We start from the raw sequence: 21,004 nt of genomic DNA, 5'->3' as shown, positions 1-21,004 counted from the left end.
TTGTATTGTGTCTGCTGTCTCTGACCATCCCCTGACCCCTGTAGTATGTCTGCAGTCTCTGACCATCTCTTGTAGTATGTCTGCAGTCTCTGACAATCCCCTGTAGTATGTCTGCAGTCTCTGATCATCTCCAGCATGTTATCCTGCTGGACGTTATATGACCCCCAGTCAGGATAACTGAACCACCGGGGGCGAACCACTAACTGAACCACTCTAGGCCGGGGGCGAAGAGGTTAAATACCACCAAAAGAAAGCTCTATTAAAAAAAACAAGATGTCAAATGTGTACAGTGTACCATGACCGTGCAATTGTCATTCAAAGTGTGACAGCGCTGCAAGCTGAAAATTGGCCTGGGCAGGAAGGGGGTGAAAGTACCCTGTAGGTAAGTGGTTAGGGGGGGGAATTCCACCCAAAAGTGGAACTTGCGCTTTAGCCACTCCTCGCCCATTACGTGCCACATTTGGCATGTCATTTTTTTGGAGGGGTACCTGGTTTTCACAGGTACTTCCTGTCCCACTTGCTCCTTCCGTCTTCTCGACACCTAGGTGACTCCTCCTCTCCCCCTAGGTGGCTCCTTCCTCTCTCCAATCTTCTGGGACACGTCACCTTTCCCAGAAGATTGCCTGGCCACTAGGAGAGCGCAGTGCGACTCACGCATAAGCAGTGCACGCCCGCCTGTGAAGCCGCAAGCTGTCACAGCTGGGCGCCCACACTTACAATGATGGCGCCATGGAAAGGAGGGGGAGAGGAGTGAGGGTTCGGGTGGCCACATTACTGGACTGTGGGACAGGCGAGTGTCCGATTATTAAAAGTCATCAGATACACTTTTTGGAACTGCTGACTTTTATTAAACTGAAAAACTAGTGGAACTTCCGCTTTAAGCTTGTGTCCACATTTACATGACAGAGGCAGGTAAGAACCTGTATTTGGATGTATTCGGTGCCTGCAATGCGCGCATTACTCACATATCATTATTAAAGCAACCCTGTTATTAAAAAAATAACAAAATAAATGAATAAGAGTTGCCCTTTAAAAACATATGTTAAATATGGCCCTTTATACAATTAGAAAAAAAAATTGAATAAGAGCCGCCCTTTAAAATCTTAGAATCATAGGGCCAGATTCACATATACTTGCACTTGCGCCGCGTATCCTAGATACGCTACGCCGCCGTACCTTACCTGGCGTATTTTGAAATCCTCAAAGATTTTGCGCCGTAAGTTTCGGCGGCGTAGTGTATTTCTGGCGGCGGAATTCAAATCGGCGGGTAGGGGGCGTGATTCATTTAAATGAAGCGCGTCCCCGCGCCGATTGAACTGCGCATGCTCCGTTTCAAAAATTCCCGCCGTGCTTCGCGCGAAATGACGTCGCAACTACGTCATTTTTTTGAACTTAGACGTGAGCTACGTCCTTTCCTATTCACGGACGACTTACGCCCAAAAACATTGAAATTTCAACGCGGGAACGACGGCCATACTTAACATGGCAAGTCTATCTATACGCCGCAAAATAGCAGCTTTAACTATACGCCGGGAAAAGCCGACTAGAGACGACGTAAGAGAATGCAACGGCCGCGCGTACCTTCGTGGATCGCCGGAAAAAGCTAATTTGCATACCCGACGCGGAAAACGACGCAAACTCCACTCAGCGGGCGCCGAAGTATTGCACCTACGATCCGAAGGCGTACGAAGCCGTACACCTGTCGGTTCGAAGCCAGAAGCCGTCGTATCTTGGTTTGAGGATTCAAACTAAAGATACGACGCAGGAAATTTGAAAGTACGCCGGTGTATCAGTAGATACGCCGGCGTACTCTCAGGCCCCGTACACACGACCAGTTTCCTCGGCAGAATTCAGCTTCCGACCGAGTTTCTGGCTGAATTCTGCCGAGAAACCCGGCCGTGTGTACACTTTCGGCGAAGGAAAGTACACTTCTCGGCGAGGAAATAGAGAACATGTTCTCTATTTCCTCGTTGTTCTATGGGAGCTCTCGGCCCGCCGAGCTCCTCGGCGGCTTCAGGGCTGAACTGGCCGAGGAACTCGATGTGTTTGGCACGTCGAGTTCCTCGGCCGTGTGTACGGGGCCTCACTGTGAATCTGGCCCATAGCTCCCAACTGTCCCGGATTTGGAGGAACTGTCCCCGATTTGGAGGGACTGTCCCGGATTGGGAGCAAACTCCCTCTGTCCCTCTTTCCTCCTTATTGTCCCCCATTTTGGCCTGATCTATATACTGTAGTTGTATATAAAATGCACTTTTTATCTAAATGTTTCCCAGAGCTAAACCTTTCATCTGGTTTCTAAATTGCTGCATTTGTACATTTTAATAGCCAATATAAAGGAAAAGTAGTGGTAAAAAAAAAAAAAGACTTAAGGGCTTAAAGGGGTGGTTCACCCTAAAAACTACTTTTTTTTATTACACTGCCCCCCCACATTACAATACGGTTAAGGCTATTATTATTTTTTTGATGCTGTACATACCTTTGTACAGCCAATTCACCCGTGGCTTCCGGCTTGCGAGTCCCGCGGGAGTGGGCGTTCCTAACATGTCTGTGATTGACGTTTTGACCAAAAACTAGCTCCCCCCGTCGCGTAAGCCGCGTCACGATTGGCGAAAGGAGCCGAACGGCGATGCGCATGCGCAGTATAGCGCCGACTCGCCGTTCGGCTCCTTTCGCCAACCGTGACGCGGCTTACGCGACGGGGGGGAGCTCGTTTTTGGTCAAAACGTCAATCACAGACATGTTAGGAACGCCCACTCCCGCAGGACTCGCAATCCCGAAGCCACGGGTGAATAGCTGTACCCAGGTATGTACAGCATAAAAAAAAAAATAATAGCCTTAATCGTATTGTAATGTGGGGGGCCAGTGTAATAAAAAAAAGTAGTTTTTAGGGTGAACCACCCCTTTAAGTAATTTTGCTAATAGGTGTCCCCTCATTTCCATCTCAAAACGTTGGGAGGTATGTATAATGAATATGTCCTTCTAGGGTGGTGGTATAATGTGTCCCCCTCCTGGAAGCAGTGGTTCCTTCCACCATGGGCAGTGTCTTATAGTAACCTAGTGTCTGCTGGGAGGAACCACTGCCTCCAGGAGGGGACATGTTATTCTACACACCTAAAAAGTGTCAGATACCACCACCACAGAAGGACATATTCATTATACATACCTCCCAGCGTATTGAGATGAAAATGAGGGACACCTATCCTATTAGCAATATAACCTAAACCCTCAAGTCATTTTTTCACCCTCTTAAAGAGCTCCAGGTATTGCTCCTATCTCCCACTTTTGAATAGCATGTCCCCCCACTGGAAGCAGTGGTTCCTTCCACCATGGGCAGTGTCTTATAGTAACCTAGTGTCTGCTGGGAGGATCCACTGCCTCCAGTGGGGGGGGGGACACACTATTCAAAAGTGTGAGCTAGGAGGAATACTTGGAGCTTTATAGCAGGGTGAAGATGGGGGTGGGGGCCCTAATTCGATCATTATTATTAAATCAAAGCAACAGGGTGACTTTAAAACGCAACTTCAGCCAAAGCATTTGTAATTCATCTTTCGGTAAAATATAAAAGGGTATCTATTGTTTATGTTTATATTTATATTTATATATATATATATATATATATATATATATATATAAAAGGATTAGCAGTGAGGGGACACAGACACCAGTAAAGGCCTGGCACTGGCAGAGGCCCCCTGATCCATCCAGAACATGCTTTGGGTTTTAAATTGCCTTTTAATGTGTCACGTGACCCCCTGCCGGGGCACTGATGGGACAGTCGGAGGAGCCGCAGTGGGCGTCACATGACGTCAACATTTCTCCCCGGAACGCTGTGTGCGCCGCTCGCTGTTTCCGGGGGAATGTTGGAGACGGCGCACACTGAAGATGGAGGCGCGGCAGGAGGAAGCGGTGCGAGAGTTTGTGCTGGTTACCGGCTCCGAGGAGGAGAGGGCCCGCTTCTTTCTGGAGTCCGCCGGCTGGGACCTGCAGGTACTAGGACAGAGGAGCTGGGGGGAGTCCGGGGAGGGAGAGAGGAAGGAGGATGGAGGGGAGAATCGCATTGTCATCCCGGCTGTCCTACACTAAATTCCTTCCTCCTGATGTATCCATATCATTCCGGCCCATTATATTAATTCTCCGTCATCTGTATACCTCTCCCCCTCTGTATTCGTTGTCCTTCTTCTGTATTCGTTGTCCTTCTTCTGTATTCGTTGTCCTTCTTCTGTATTCGTTGTCCTTCTTCTGTATTCGTTGTCCTTCTTCTGTATTCGTTGTCCTTCTTCTGTTTATCTTCACCCACCTCTGTATATTATGTCCCCCCCCCTTTGTATATACACCTCCCCTGTCCTCTGTATCTGTATTTTGTCTCCCCCTTTTGTTATATACACCTCCCCCCCCCTGTCCTCTGTATATTGTGTCCCCCCCCCTTTGTATGTATACCTCCCCACCTTCCTTCTATATACTGTACTGCCCCCATCCCCCATACTTCCTCCAAGACTTCTGTACATTCTCCCCCCCCCCCCCCACTATATATTCCTGTCCTCTGTATATTGCCCCCCCCCCCCCAAATATATAAACCCCTTTCCATATATCTTTCTGTCCTTTTGTATACTGTCCCCCATCTGTATATTCTTTCCCTGTCCTCTTGTATACACCCCTTGCCCCCCCATCCTCCCTGTATATTCTCTTTATACCATCCACTAATGTGTGTGTGTATGTGTGTGTGTGTGTGTATGTGTGTATATATATATATATATATATATTCTGCACCCTCCCTTTTTTCCCTCTATATCAGGTATATGCAATTAGCAGACCTCCCAGCTGTTACAAAACTACAAGTCCCATCATGCCTCTGGGTGTCATGCCTGTGGCTGTCAGTCTTGCTATGCCTCATGGGACTTGTAGTTCTGCAACAGCTGGATGGCTGCTAATTGCATATTCCTGGCTCCTCTTCTTCCCCCTCCTCTTCTTCCCCCCCTCTCACGCCCCCGTATATTCCTTCCCCCCCCCCTCTCACGCCCCCGTATATTCCTTCCCCATTCTCTGAACCTCCTGTATACAGTTTCCTTAGCACATAGACTGCTTTTGTTATCTCTATAGTCATACTGCCATATTTTTCCTCTGTTAAATGAAAGGGATAATTTGTTACTGCCACTATAGAGTACATTTTTCTTGGAAACTTCTACCCAACAGTATTCAGTACTGGCCACTCCTGTGGCTATGTAGCAGTGGATGAGACATCTGGTACCTGTCCCTTCCTCACCTTTCCTGTCACCTGTGTGGACACGCCCTCCTCTGCTCTTAGATCACAGGGTCCTCCCTCCTGGTATTGTTGCTTCCTCCATAGGCTAACAGACAAGCATTGCTTGCCATTATAACTGATTGTACATAATGTACAGACGCATTATAGTGCTTTCTACTAGGGGAAAACACCTAGCTTAATAACGTTTAATGTCAGGTTCCCTTTAAAATGCCCACTTAAAGTGGAGTTCCACCCATAAATATAACATTACATCAGTAGTTTTAAAAAAGTCATTTGTCCTTTACGGAAAATATTTTTTTTTTTAGATGACTTCAAAGTGTTGTTGCTAGGCAGAATAGTTAATCTTCCCACTTCCTGCACCTAGGTGCTTAATGCTTCCTAACCTACACCGCACAGACTCCTGGGAATGTAGTGGGTGTAACTTTCCAGGAGTCTGTGCACTCCCCAGTCTCAAAGAATCATGTGACTTGGACAGTACAGGTGCTGAAACCTATTACACTGCTTGTGCAGCACTGAGCATGTGTGAGAACTGCAAGGCTGAAATCCAGGAAGTCATACAGTCTGGCTTCATGATGCCCACACTTAAGATGGCCCCAGTCAATTTCTATTTTATAAAGTGTCTAAATGCTGTAACAACCTAACAAAACAGACCTTAGTTTACAGACTAACTTTACTAGAATACATTAAGCTTGTGTATTACAGGGGTATTTATATTTAAAAAGTGAAATTGTGGCCGGAACTCCGCTTTAACTGAATAAAGATAGTTTAAACATCTATGGTTTGTGTATGTTTTCTTAAAGTGGCATATGTAAGGATTAACCACTTGACCTCTGCGCATTAAACAAAAAAGACAGACCATTTTGAAAGGGGAAAAAAAAAATGTTTTACTTTCTGCTCTAAAACGTATCCAATTATTAAAAAAAAAAAAAAAAATTCTTTATCAATTAAGGCCATTATGTATTCTGCTACTTATTTTTGATAAAAAAAAAAAAAATCCCAATAAGCGTGTATTGGTTTTGCAAAACTTATATAGCATCTACAAACTATGGGATGTTTATAGTGTTTTTTTTTTTTTACTAGTAATGGCGACGATCAGCGACCCATAGCAGAAAAAAATGAATTGTTGTGCTAAGGTGTTTCCAGCATGCAGCGCTGTATCATCTGCAAAATGGGGGGGGGGGATTAAAAATGTTTAAGGTTCTGAACATGTAGTCCAAAAAGTTCCGAAGCACAGACTCAATAGTTAAGCCCCATACACACGATCAGACTTTTTAACAGCGGTCTGACGGACGTGTTTTTTTCAGACAATCCGACATTCTGTACGCTCCATCGGACAATTGTTTTTGGTTTTTCAACGGACAAATGTTCGCTGTGAATGCTCTCAAACTTTCAGGAAACAAATGTCGGATGGAGGATAATCCGATCGTGTGTACACAATTCCATTGGCCAAGTACAGACGTGCATGTTCAGAACCAATGCTAAAGATCAGACAAAAATAGCAGATTTTTCCCAAAGGGTGGCGGTAAAGAGCTGAAAAAACACATGATTTGGCTGAAAAAGTCCTGCCGTGTGTATGCAGAACAAGTTCATGGCCAACACCCCTTCAGACAAAAATCCACGTCAAAGTCTAATGGAAGAGCATTCGTGTGTTTGGCCTTGTTTACATAGGCAGATCGCCGTTCTGCCTGTGTACTGAACAATCGGCTGGTGCCGGCGCACATTGAGCCCCTGGTACCCACCGCTTGGTGTGATCACAGCAAGAGCAAGCCGCTCGACAGTGCGCATGCCCTACCCAGAAAAGCCAGATCACTTGTATACATTATCCGGAGCATAGGTGATGCTCTGTAGCAGTAAAACCACTATGGGGGTTGACCTGAAGCAGTTAAGGAATGTCATTTTATTAACGGAAACCTCTCCCTTAGGCGCTGATAATATAAAACAGTTTGGCGGACAAACTACATGGTATAGTTTTTAGGGATAATGCAGCTCTGTGATGACCGTGTTTTGGGTCCTTTATGTGTGTGGGAATAAATGCAGAATCTTGAACATCTGCATTCCTTGCATTTATCCCACAACACATAGGGGCCTTAACACAGGTACCACTCAGTAAGGATGAGCTCCGGCGTGTTCGCATTGAACACGTGAGGAGCCCGCCAGGAAGACGGCACCCGCGCTGCGCTAATCACAGCCAGGCAGACATTTCCCGATGCTCGGCTGCAGAGATCGGGAAATGTCTGCCTGGCTGTGATTAGCGCAGCGCGGGTGCCGACTTCCTGGCGGGCTCCTCACGTGTTCAATGCGAACACGCCGGAGCTCATCCTTACCACTCAGTACAGCGTTCAGCCACATGGTGGGAGGGATCTACTGCAGGTAGGTGGCCCTGAGTTTCAAAGGGTCTAACAAACGCTATAGATGGATAGAAATTCAAACAAAAATTCTTAGGAAGCGTCTTAGAAAAATTCATATGAAAATTCTCAACGTTCAAGTCTTTGAATTTTCTCTTCATTGAGAAAAAAGTCTCTTCGACACACACACACACACACACACACACACACACACACACACACACACACACACACACACACACACACACACGTTCTTGGAACCTTCTTTTCCTAAGCATTTTTTGTCCAAATTTCTACCCGTCTATGGCCAGCTGAAGTCAGTGTCTTAGCGGTCATCAGAGGATCAAAATATGTCCACAGGTTTCTTATTGGCTGTAAAGCAAGGCTAAGGCCCCTGTCACACTAGGATTGGGGCGGCGTCGACAGTAACGTGCCGCTAGTTTTAGCGGCGCTTTATCTTCAATTTCGCAGTGCCATTGGGCTTCTGAAAAGACAGCAGCGGCTGTTTCCAGTTGCTTTGCAGGCACCATTTTTTTGTTATAGCGCCTGCAGAGCGACCCAGTGTGACAGGAATCTAAGAATGACACCCTCATGGAGAAAAGGCATCACAATTCGTATTGGTCGAGCCATATTACTATAGATTTAAACCGTGTGATTTCTTTGATTTATAGTTTTCCTTGGTCTATAAGGTGAGCTTACATTTTATATATATTTTTTTCTATTTTTGTGTACTTAGTTGGCTCTGGCAAGTTTCTATGAAGATGGAGCAGATGATGACATAGTTACATTACCGCAGCCTCCGTCTGGTTCCACTTCTCGCGGCTCTGGGCCCAGGTAAGGAATGCTATGTCCCATCAGTTTGTGGTGAAGTAGAACAGCAGCCAAACTCTTAGTTTTGGATGGAGTGGAAAAGGGTTATAGTCCCTGTAATATTTTTTTTATATAATTTAAAAAAAAAAAATGCTGGGGAGGTGCGTCCTCTCGGGGCTTGACAAATTTCATGCTATGGCAACTAAAAATTTGGATACTGGCGCCTGGGCATTTGTCAGCCCATTACCAGTTGTGAGCAATTCCTATTGCCCGACGCCCGGGACATGCCATTCCGGGTGGCGGGCAGCTGCTTGCTGACCGCACGGTTGGCTAGTTCGGGGAGGGCGTCTCTTGATGTCCTCCCAACGCTCTGATTGCTGTGTCCTTTAGAGAGATATTACCCTCACTTCCTGTCCTGTAGAGGCAACAGTAAGTTGGCAACGTCCAATATGAGGAAAATCCCCTCTGTCGCCACAATTGTCCCCATTGAAAGATTTTCCTTCTCCACGTGTTCCTCACTTTCAGCCCCATATTTGTGGTCACTAGGACAATCTCCTTAACCTCTTCACGACTGCACTATAGCTGAATGACTTCTACTGCATGGTCAGACATTGCCTGACAGGGCATCTATTGACTATCTCCCCTGATTGTGCTTCTTGGGCATCTTCGGACACAGCTGATCGAGGTAAAGGGCCAATCGCAGAGGCCCTTTACCATGTGATGAGCTGTGTCCAATCACAGTTGATCACATTGTAAACAGGCTTTCTGGTAACGGCAGTATTTTCTTCACACGCTCTCACAGCGAAAGAGAAAGGAGCTGGTAACCTGCAATTCTGACAGGCATGTTTACACGGATTATCAGTGCCCCTACATCGGTGCAGGATTATCAGCGCCCATGGGTGCAAAAGAAAAATAACTTGTTTGCTAAATTTTCTAACAGAAATTAAGAAAAATTGATTAAACAATGATCAAATTAATATGGGTACAGTCTTGCATGACCGTGCAATTGCCATTCAAAGTGTGACAGCCCTGAAAATTGCTATGGACAGAAAGGGGGTGAAAGTGCCTGGTAGGCACTGACAGGCAAGTGGGTAACATCATAATAAAAGGCATATCTGGTCCTGTGACAATGGTGTAGAAGGAGAATTCCCGTCACTTCCTGTTATGTCATCAAAACATGAAGTGAAGGAAAATGCTTTTTTGGGGCACAGCAAAAAGAGGTTTCAACCAAAGGTCAGATTAGTGTCTTCTATACTTTATTTTTTTTATTTTTTGAAAGCAAGTAACAATTTGTCATAGGCCAGCAGTTATCCATAAACCTAACATTGTTTTGCCTTCAGCGACCACAGAGTGACGTCTTTCAGAGACCTGGTGCACGCCCAGGAGGAAGAAGAGGAGGAGGAAGAAGGTCAAAGGTGAGATTTGATGTTGGATACATTAGTCGAGATGGTAAATCTAAATTGCAGTTTCGTTTTATTTCGGCATAAAATCTTTTTTGTGTCATAAAAGGTTTCGTTTGTATTTTTTATTTTCAGAACACTGATATAGTTTTAGGGTGCTTCACATAGTTATGTTTCCTCCCCTTATCCTCTGGATCAGCTATTCACAAGCTGGCTTCTGTGGAGCCCTAGGATTCCCCCAGAGGTTGCTAGGGGTTCAAAACGGTGGCTGGCCGATTTCCCATTTTTATAGCTCCAATACCACCTGGCCGAGTCAGCGGCTTACCACCTATGGTCTCTTTAGCTGTCTGTGAGGGTGGAATTTTGACCGCCACTGTAAAGGGGTTTCCTTCCCACTGACCACTAAGGTAAGGGATTAAAAAAAAATATATATATATTCCCCCCCCCCCCCCCCCCAATTGGTATAACAGGGTTTCCCCAACATCTGAGACTGTGTTTTCTTTTACAAAGTTTTTATTGGTAGAAAAGTAAATTCAACAGATTGGTGCAACAGTGTGATGGTTACATCAAACATAAGATAAGGCAGAAGATCCCAGCAAAGGGATGCTATATACATGGTACAATGTTCATCAGTACAATAGAAAACTGCAGCGGTACATTGCGATAAAAAGAACGTTCGGTGCCCCAGAGTATGAGAATGTTTAGAACCACTGATCTACATCACTGCTGAATCCTGTGGTGGAATAGTTTTAGGTGACACTTCCAGAAGCGCTGTGTTTCTAACAGGCTGCGTCAATAGAGGTGCCATTTTAGTGCGTGTGTTTTTTTTTTTTGCCAAAAATGCACCAAACAAGTTTTTTAACACCACTGTGAAAGTGCAGCGGACCAGTGTGAAGACGTACATAGAATTTAAAGGGATGCATTTTTCTTTGCTTTCCTTGCGCTAAAGATGTCAATGGCTGACAAATTTAAATTCATGATATTGAAAAGTCAAATATAATGCAACTATTATATATATTTATATAATTAAATATATTTTAACCATTTTCGGATTTGGCCAAGTGCATTCTGAATTTGCTTATACATCAGGCCTGTTTTATATGAGATGAAGCTTTGTGTGTGTGTGTATATAATTATATATATATATATATATATATATATATATATATATATATATATATATATATATATATATATATATATATATATATATATATCCCCCAGGGGCTCTCGTGGCTCCTCCTTACATCATATAACCCCCTAGGAGAAGCGCTCTCCTGGGGGGGGGTTACCTTGTGGTGCATGCTCCCGAGTCCATAGACACGAATGCCCGACCTGACATCATTGGATTTGATTGACGGCAGCGGTAGTCAATGGCTGCGTGGCTATCAATCTATCCAATTAAGAGCTGGGACCCCATGCAGAGAGGGAGAGCGTGTCTCCACCGAGGGAAATACGGTGCTCAGGTAAGTAAAATTTGGGGGCTGAACACGCCGTTTTTTTTTTTTTTTTCACCTTCATGCATCCTATGGAAGGTTTATAACCCCTTTAAGCCTGGTACAGATGCTGGTTCAACAAACATTCAGTCAGTCTGGCTCCTGTCGGCTGGGCATGCTGGAAAAACAGTAGCTGATCAGCACTCATACCCAATGGCTGCAAGTGCTGACCGGCGTGTTCAGAAGGGGGGTCGGTTGGGTTACTACAGTGAGCTCCTTTCGACCTCCTCGTGGTTTATTTTTTTTTCGCTCAGTCCGCTGAGCTGAACTTAAAAAAAAAAGTGTGTACCGAGCTTTATGGACAGAAGTTGAACGCAAAAAGGGGCACATAATGAGGAGGCAGGTGACTGAATGGCCAATTCACCTGGGAGAGATCAGTAATGACTAATGTGCCTTTTTTGCTAGTCTCCTCTACCTGTATACCAGAATTGTACTCTCTGGTTTTGTCCTACAAATTACGATTCAGCATGTAACAAAACCCTCCGCACAAAGGGCTATTCTTCTCCTACAGGCCCTGTACAGAAAAGCTGATTAGCTGTAGACAATACCAGGGTCAAAGTCTAGCAAGGCAGTTAGTGTGCCAGTCGGGATACAGACATACGAACTGCCTTTGCCGAATTTTGCCAGTGTGCGATGCGAGAACCGACAATGAATTGTAGTTTCTCACATCTCACCAGTGTGAATCGGCACTCGCTTATCTGATTGTCCTATGAGGCTGCATGACCCCTGACCCTCTGTCTGGACAGTGCTGATTGGCCCTGTGCCGATTTTTTTCGCCCTCCCCAAGAAAAAAGAAAAATCTCTAGCGATTAAACACCAACTGAGCATGTGCAGAGTGACTCCAAAGGCTCTGTTCTATCAGTAGATGGATTGGGGGCTGTGGAAGAAGGGGATAATCAGAGAAGACATAATCTGCCTTTTTACACAATGCAGAGGATTAACCCCTTAGGTTCCACAGTGAGTATAACAAGCATGCTTTACTGCATATACAGACTGATTTTTACTGTTGTGGGTTTAGTAACACTTTAATGGAGACGCCCAAAGGGAAACATTTTTTTTCCCCTAATAACAGGAGTATTGACCATTCCCAGCTCTCTGGGGTACTTTTATATCATGATCTTGTCTAAGTGAGGTTCTTCATTTTGGCAGGTTTTACGCAGGGGGCTCAGAGAGGAGCGGACAGCAGATTGTGGGGCCCCCCAAGAAGAGGAGCCCTAATGAGCTTGTTGAAGATCTCTTCAAGGGAGCCAAGGAACATGGAGCTGTCGCTGTGGACAGATCTGCTAAAAGTCCTGGAGGGGAAAGCAGCCGATCGGTAAGGATGAGGGTTCAAAGTTGGGCATTCTGTATAGTTGTCTATAACTGACCATTAAAGTGTAACCTCCACTGTTCTGCATGCTTTACTCTTAGGTGTGCAGCTACATGTAATTTGCAGCCCATGGCTGTTTGAGAAAGCTGCAAGAATTACTGCTAATCGTTTTTACTTTACTTTCTAATAACAAACTTTAGAGGGTAGTCATACTATGACTTGATTTAAGCATAATTTTATTTTTTTTCCTCCATAGCCATTTGCTGGAGGTGGGTACCGATTGGGGGCCGCCCCGGAAGAGGAGTCTGCTTATGTTTTTGGCGCTCGGAGACAGAATCAAGGCCAGGATGTAAGTTTGCCCCAACTTGGCTTCTCTGCTTTTCATCCAGTGTCTTTTAGCTTGATCAGTGAAGCATTATAGTGTAAAAGTAGCGACAATCTACTAATGACTGTTGATGCGATTTGTAACCAGTGTTAATTTTGTTTCCAAAAAATATTTTTCTCAGCTGCGTGTTTTCAGAAATAAAAATGAAATCTGTAAATACGTTAATTGATAAAAATCAATTCTAGTTTTCACCCATTTCACACACTCCTGCTCCACATAGTCACTGCTCTCCTCTAATAAACTGAACCATCAGTCCTTTCCTATGCAGTTCCACGCATTACTCTTTGGCGCCTCTGCTGGCCTTTTCTAAATCTGCAACACCGTTCCATCCTCGGCCTGGCACATTAACCACTTCAGCCCTGAAAGGTTTTACCCCCTTCATGAACAGGGCATTTTTTGCGATACTGCACCACTTTAACTGACAATTGGCTGGTCTTGCGACGCTGTACCCAAATAAAACTGTCATTTTACGTGATTTTGCGCAGGAGCGCACCCTGATGCAATATATCTGCGTGGGGCGGTCCAGAAGTGGTTAAAGTGGTACTAAACTCCTATATTTTATTTATTTTTTTACCTGCAGGTAAGTTTATATGACATAAAAGATGGATGGCCGCACTCCAAAAACAGTACAGGTTGTCTTTTATTAAATGAACAGCAGATACATCACCAGATCAAAACAGGAACAGGGGAACAGCTGACGTTTCGCACAAAATCAGTGCATAATCAGACATGAATAAGCACTGATTTTGTACGAAATGTCGGCTGTTCCCCTGTTCCTGTTTTGATCTGGTGATGTATAAAATAAAAGACAACCTGTACGATTTTTGGAGTGCGGCCATCCATCCTTCATCTATCTTTTTATGCTTGCCTAGTGCACCACCAGCACCCTTGGAATCCTGTAACAGTGTGTGACCGTATAGTAGACCCACCTGGAGCGGTGACTTTCTTTCTTCTATAAGTTTATATGACGCTTACCTGTAGGTTTAAATGAATATCTCCTAAATGTGCAGCGGTCGGTGACGCCATTGGCGCATGCACTCTGAAGGAACAGCATACCCGCGCTGTTCCTTAAGCAGGCCGGGACTCCTGCGTGCATGTGTGGGAGTGGCATCATTGGGGCTCAGCCATTCAAGTGGCTGCGAATCCAGTAGGCAGACTGTGTGAAGATGGAAGCGTTTGCAGTGGTGACACCGCGCCGCTGGAGGACTTGCTAGTATGTAGGGTCTTTTAATTTATTTTTAAAACACTACTACCGTTTTAAATGAGGATAAATAGGGGGCATCTACTAAGCTGCTAAAAGGGGGAATACTATTTTGTGTCCTCCCCTGTGGTATTGTTGGTTTTACACATTATGATAGTGAGGAGTCTGGATATGGGGCACTGCTCATTAAAGCAAGCCTGTTCTTTGCCCATTCAGGGCAAATTAGAGTTCACGTGTTTTAAGTTGCTGCTTGTAAGGACTCCTTTTTTTTATTTATTTTTTTACAATTACTTGCTGAATTTTTGTTCTCTAGGTCCACGTGGTCCTGAAGCTCTGGAAAAATGGATTCAGCTTAGACGAGGGAGAAATGCGTAGCTATCAAGACCCCAGCAATGCACAGTTCTTGGAGTCAATACGTAGAGGGTAAGATTCGCCTTCTATATTTCACTCTTACCGTGAGCAATCCCTAACCTTGATCTTAAAGAGGAAGTAAACCCTGATGGGTGCTACTTCCTCTATCCTTCCCTGCAAAGGTAAAGCATAATGGGCTTCTTTGCATCGCATAGTAGCCCATTATGTGACACTTACCTGCAGGAGAAGCCCACGCTGGCAGCGAGCATCCATCTTCACCCCTCTTCTTCCAGGTGCCGTGGCTCTGTGACTGCCCGGAGTCGCATGATGTCACTCCCGCGCATGCGTGCGGGAGCCGCTTTTCACAGCCCCGGCTTGAAACGGCACAGCGTGCCTCAGTGTCGCTCGGGGAAATTGCAAATATATTGCAAGCACCTACAGGTGAGCCTTAATCTAGGCTTACCTGTAGGTGTAAGTTGTCCCTGAGGGTTTACAACCACTTTAAGGGGACCTGGAATATTTTGTGTAGTTTGTGACTGGACAGGAATAATATTGAGATCAGCAAAGTCGTACGATATAATTATTGTCCCTAGCTGGTGCTTCTTCCTGAATTTATCACCTGTAATCCAGCACAGCAATCTAGTGATGTGCTCACCAGCATGTCTCATGACCTTGGATTTAGGTAAATAAATGGGCCCTTTTGCTGAGGTTTTTATTTGTTTTAGAGCGGAGTTCCACCCAAAAATGGTACTTCTACTTTAGGGGTGATGACTCCCCTGACATGCCACATTTGGCATGTCATTTTTTGGGGGGTAGAGCGGGTACACATTACAGGTCCCAGAAGATTGCCCGGTCATTCAGTGCGCGCTCCAGCTCGCGAATGAAGCCACAGCCGGGGGCCCACAGTTAGAATGCTGGCGCCGGGGAGAGGAGCGAGGCTTTGTGCGCCCGCATTGCTGGACCGTGGGACAGTTGAGTGTCTGATTATTTAAGTCGGCAGGCTCACTTTTTGTAGCCTGTAACTTTTAAATGGGAACTCAGCTTTAAGTAACATAGCGGTTAAGTGGTGGCGGTCATCATGTAAATCCCGGAGTTCATCTTTAAAGAAGCTTCCTGAAAATTTGCTTAGCTCATTGCTGAACCTGAAAGAAAGCAGATCAATAGTCTACCTGTACCTGAGCATTGGTTAACCTTACCTTGTAACAGTGGGTGTATCGGGTGAATAATGATGAAATAATGTGGGCTTAACAAGACGGGAAGCTCAGAGTTGGTGTCACTGTATGGGGATAGTCGGTAATTGGCAAAAGAGCAAGGTTGGGTGAAGTTGGCAATGTTAGTGCAGTTCATTGGAAATGCAGTATCTGAAGTTTGGTCAACCCTCTCTATTAACTGGGCTTAAATGTAACTTGTTGCTAAGGGGGGGGGGGGGGGGGGGGCGCATAACCCTCCTATAAAAGATGTACCTCCTACTTTTCCTGTCACCTGTTTTTGGAATCGTTTTATTCTGCTGCGTTAAACCCCATGCATCTTTGCTCATAAGTATTGGATGCCTGTGGTTCTTCCTAATGTGCCCCCATTTCCATTACATTTTTGAAAAGCAGAACACTGGGTAGAATCAGATATTATCCTTGCAGTGGTCACCTCCCCTGAAGTGCTCATTTTTGTCTAGGTAGACTTTCACTTAAAGCGGAGCTCCACCAAAAATTTGAACTTCTGCTTTTTGGAATCAAACCCCCCCCCCCCCCCCCCCCCCCCCCCCCCCCCCCCCCCCGGTGTCACATTTGGCACCTTTTAGGGTGTAGTAGGGTGCAGATAACTCTCTAAGCCGCAACGCTTCACTTCCTGATTCCCTCACGGAGGATGGCAGCCGAGAGAATAGTGATTGCTTAAGTGTCCATTTTTCAAAAATCAGCAGCTGTTGTATTTGTAGCTGCTGGCTTTTAAAAAGAAATAAAAAAAATAATAATTTCGGGTTGACCTCTGCTTTAATTTATCCCCACTCCCGCACTTTTGCTCCCAGCTGCACGACTGACTCTACTTCTCTTGGGTACTCTGTCAGCTGCAGACACTCTGATATCCTCGTGTACAATGCATAACCAGCAGTCCTGCATGGTAGGTGAAGGATGCTAAAGTCCCATCCACAACCTGTGGCATTAGACAGAAGTCAAGGATAAGGCAAGTAAAAGTGGTTATGTTCCCACTAGACTAAAATGAGTGTTTAACCCTTTAAGTGTGTGGGAGCCCCACTGCAGGAGGCAGCTTTGGATATTTCCCTGAGTTCAGCTTTAATTCTTTCCACCTGTGTACAGGGAGATCCCGGCAGAGCTGCGCAGACTCGCCCAAGGTGGGCAGGTGAACTTGGATATGGAGGACCATCGCGATGAGGACTTTGTGAAGCCCAAAACTGCCTTTAAAGCATTCGCTGGCGAGGGCCAAAAATTGGGCAGGTGAGATCCTGGCAATAATCCGATCAACTTTTTAGGTTATGGAGATTTACTAAAACTTGAGCACTCAGAATCTGCTACAGCTGTGCATAGTAACCAATCGGTTTCCAACTTCAGCTTGTTCCATTAAGTATGGGGTTTGTGTTTTTTTTTTTTTTTTTTTTTTCATACTTGCCTAGGTGGAAGCTGCATCTGGTACCTCTAACACTGAGAAGTGAACGATTAAACACTGCTGATCACTCGGTTCTCACAGCTCCCTGAGCAGATAGCTGCTGACTGTTGGTCACAGCTCTCTGCTTTGCACCCTCCTCGCTCACTGGAGCGCTGGACTGTGGAGGGGGTAGAAGCTCGGGCTCTCGGCTGCTTGCTGAGGGGCTGAGCTGGGTGTCAGTCCAGGGAATCTGAAGGATACTGACTCCATGGTCGTGATGACGCTGAGCATGGACCGACTCTGTGACATAAGCAGAGGGTGGACGTCGGCCCACTCTCTGCTGAAAATGGGTCACACGAGTGCAGAACCAACTGCACTGCTGTGATCCATAGGAGAAGCCCAGCCAAACAAGCTTTGGCTGTACTTCTCCTTTTTTAACTTTTTACAATAAAACTTGGTCGGTAAATGGAGAGCAGAGCTCCACCAGATTCTATGTTTTATTGTCGCATCTTAAGGCCTGGTTCACACTGCCGCGCGGCTTTGAAGCCGACATCCAGGCGCGACTTGCATACAACTTCTTTAACAGAAGTCCATGCAAGTCGTTCCGAAGTCGGACCAAAAGTAACGCAGGAACCTTTTTCTTAAGTCTGAGCAACTTAAGTCTCTCCTATTAGAACAGTTCCATTGCACTTAATGCGGTGCGACTTGTGATGCAACATTTTCTCTCAAAGTGTGAACCGGGCCTCATTGAACAAGCTGAAGTTAGAAGCTGGTTACTATGCACAGCAGCACCAGATTCTGAGTGCTCCAGTTTAGTGGATCTGGACATTTTCTAGCTCCTCGGTCATCTTTACATCGTTCTTTATTTTGTGTTCTCAGCACTGCTCCCAATATCCTGAGCATGCCCATCCTATCCCAGCAAGCAGAAAACGAGGCTAGAGCCAGTTCTTCCATTACCCTTGATGAGTCTGAGCCTATCACAAGCATCCAGATCCGCCTGGCAGACGGGGGAAGGCTGGTCCAGAAGTTTAATCACAATCACAGGTAAGGATTGTAGGTCAGCCAAATAATAGATTATTTTTGGAAACTATGAACTTCATCCTGAGCACATAAGCAACGAGGATTGTAGTATGAAATATAGCTGTGAAGTGATACAGGATCCATGGAAACACAAGACAAACCATTTAATTAAAATATTCAGGTTGTCTCCCTTGTCCTGAGAAACAGAGGCTGTGATCACTGAGCTCTTAATCAAAAGATGCTTTTTGCCTGTTTTTTTTTTTTTTTCTCTTTTTATTTTTTTCTATTTCTCTTTATTTATTTTTTCTCTTTCTCTCTTTCTTTCCTTTCTTTTCTTTTTTTTCTTTTCTTTCCTTTCTTTTTTTCTTTTTCTTTTCTCTTTTTCTTTTTCTTCTTTCTTTTTCTCGTTTTTCTTCTTTCTTTTTCTCGTTTTTCTTCTTTCTTTTTCTCGTTTTTCTTCTTTCTTTTTCTCGTTTTTCTTCTTTCTTTTTCTCGTTTTTCTTCTTTCTTTTTCTCGTTTTTCTTCTTTCTTTTTCTCGTTTTTCTTCTTTCTTTTTCTCGTTTTTCTTCTTTCTTTTTCTCGTTTTTCTTTTTCTCTTTTTTCTTTTTCTCTTTTTTTCTTCTTCTTTCTTTCTTTTTTTCTTCTTTCTTTCTTTTTCTCTTTTTTCTTCTTTCTTTTTCTCTTTTTTCTTCTTTCTTTTTCTCTTTTTTCTTCTTTCTTTTTCTCTTTTTTCTTCTTTCTTTTTCTCTTTTTTCTTCTTTCTTTTTCTCTTTTTTCTTCTTTCTTTTTCTTTTTCTTTTTTTTTTTTTTTTTTTCTTTTTCTTTTCTGCTTTCTTTTTTTTTTTTTTTTTCTTTCTTTTTTCTCTTTCTCTCTTTTTCTTTTTCTCTCTCTTCTTCTTTCTTTTTCTCTTTTTTCTTCTTTCTTTTTCTCTTTTTTCTTCTTTCTTTTTCTCTTTTTTCTTCTTCTTCTTTCTTTTTCTCTTTTTTCTTCTTCTTCTTTCTTTTTCTCTTTTTTCTTCTTCTTCTTCTTTCTTTTTCTCTTTTTTCTTCTTCTTCTTTCTTTTTCTCTTTTTTCTTCTTCTTCTTTCTTTTTCTCTTTTTTCTTCTTCTTCTTCTTTCTTTTTCTCTTTTTTCTTCTTCTTCTTCTTTCTTTTTCTCTTTTTTCTTCTTCTTCTTCTTTCTTTTTCTCTTTTTTCTTCTTCTTCTTCTTCTTCTTCTTTCTTTTTCTCTTTTTTCTTCTTCTTCTTCTTCTTCTTCTTCTTTCTTTTTCTCTTTTTTCTTCTTCTTCTTCTTCTTCTTCTTCTTTCTTTTTCTCTTTTTTCTTCTTCTTCTTCTTCTTCTTTCTTTTTCTCTTTTTTCTTCTTCTTCTTCTTCTTCTTTCTTTTTCTCTTTTTTCTTCTTCTTCTTCTTCTTCTTCTTCTTTCTTTTTCTCTTTTTTCTTCTTCTTCTTCTTCTTCTTTCTTTTTCTCTTTTTTCTTCTTCTTCTTCTTCTTCTTCTTCCTTTTTCTCTTTTTTCTTCTTCTTCTTCTTCTTCTTCTTTCTTTTTCTCTTTTTTCTTCTTCTTCTTCTTCTTCTTTCTTTTTCTCTTTTTTCTTCTTCTTCTTCTTCTTCTTTCTTTTTCTCTTTTTTCTTCTTCTTCTTCTTCTTCTTTCTTTTTCTCTTTTTTCTTTCTTTTTCTCTTTTTCTTTCTTTTTTTTCTTTCTCTTTTTTCTTTCTCTTTCTCTCTTTTTTTCTTTTTTTTTTCTTTTTCTTTTTTCTCTTTCTTTCTCTATAACCCAGCCTCCTTATTTCTTTTCATGATGGGTTGATAAAAAATTGTGGTGAAAGGTGGCAGGTGTCTCTGGTCCAGCAGGGGGTGATGTTGTCCTCCCTGTTCTGTTGTCATGGGACTTGAACAATACCCCCTTCTGGACTACAGATGCTTGTGCACAATTTATACTTTTCCTTTGCTAAACACATCCAGTTGCACCCTTGCTGAACAACTGAATAAGTCGTTTTAAAGTAGAGCTCCAGTTAAAAATATACAGACAGCACTTTTTATATAAAAAGGCAACCTTCTTCCTTTTCAGGATCCGCGACCTCCGTTTATTCATCGCCAGCGCCCGACCGGCAATGGCCGCCACAAGCTTTGTGTTAATGACTACGTTCCCAAACAAGGAGTTGACGGATGAGGACCAGACTCTGAAAGAAGCTAACCTTCTAAATGCTGTCATTGTGCAGCGGTTAATATGAAATCTCCACCCCCCCCCCCACCCCCGGGCTTTCTATTCCACTTTCTCCCCATACACCGCGCCTCCCTCTGCTGGTGACATGCAGTCATTCTGTCTTGTAGTCCTGGGATCTTAATGCTTTTCAGGTGGACTTCTGTTTAGACGTACATTTTGCAGGATTTGTTATAAGCGTTGGACTTTAAAAACGATTTAAATAAATAAAAAACAAAATGCCTAATTGCAGTGTAATATTTACGACAAGTGGTAACTTGTTCCGTTCCTTATCGGCTTTATTGGGATGTAAGGAACTCCCGGATTCGTAAAACGTATTGCTTTAACCAAGGATTAAAATCAACAATATGTGTGATGTTTTTGTGTTTTTTTTTTTTTTTTTTTTTTTTTTTTTTTATATATTGGTGAAAAAATATTCAGATTCATAAGAACATGAAAACACAAAATAAAACATTAAGGAATACCAAGTTAATGAATAGAACTATACAGGTTAATGGGAAGTACCATACCGGTTGTTGAGTATACATGAATGTTGCCTTGATTTGACTGTTGAACAACATTTGTAATTGAACTGAGTAGCAAACATGGCAATAAAACTATTAGTCGGTT

General features: G+C 43.6%; 1 protein-coding gene across 1 annotated transcript; it reads left to right on the top strand.

The window, feature by feature from the left end:
* Positions 1 to 3,821: 3,821 nt before the first annotated feature.
* NSFL1C (NSFL1 cofactor) lies at positions 3,822 to 21,004 on the top strand. Its single transcript, XM_040331840.1, has 9 exons — positions 3,822 to 3,987; positions 8,342 to 8,439; positions 9,756 to 9,830; positions 12,461 to 12,626; positions 12,877 to 12,969; positions 14,520 to 14,629; positions 16,867 to 17,004; positions 18,032 to 18,196; positions 20,243 to 21,004. The coding sequence occupies exons 1-9, from the start codon at positions 3,883 to 3,885 to the stop codon at positions 20,403 to 20,405; spliced, it is 1,113 nt and encodes a 370-aa protein (XP_040187774.1). The 5' UTR covers positions 3,822 to 3,882; the 3' UTR covers positions 20,406 to 21,004.

This window comes from Rana temporaria, chromosome 12 (genome assembly GCF_905171775.1).
Source record: "Rana temporaria chromosome 12, aRanTem1.1, whole genome shotgun sequence".
NCBI classification, from domain to species: Eukaryota; Metazoa; Chordata; class Amphibia; order Anura; family Ranidae; genus Rana; species Rana temporaria.
This window is presented reverse-complemented; position numbering and strand designations above follow the sequence as displayed.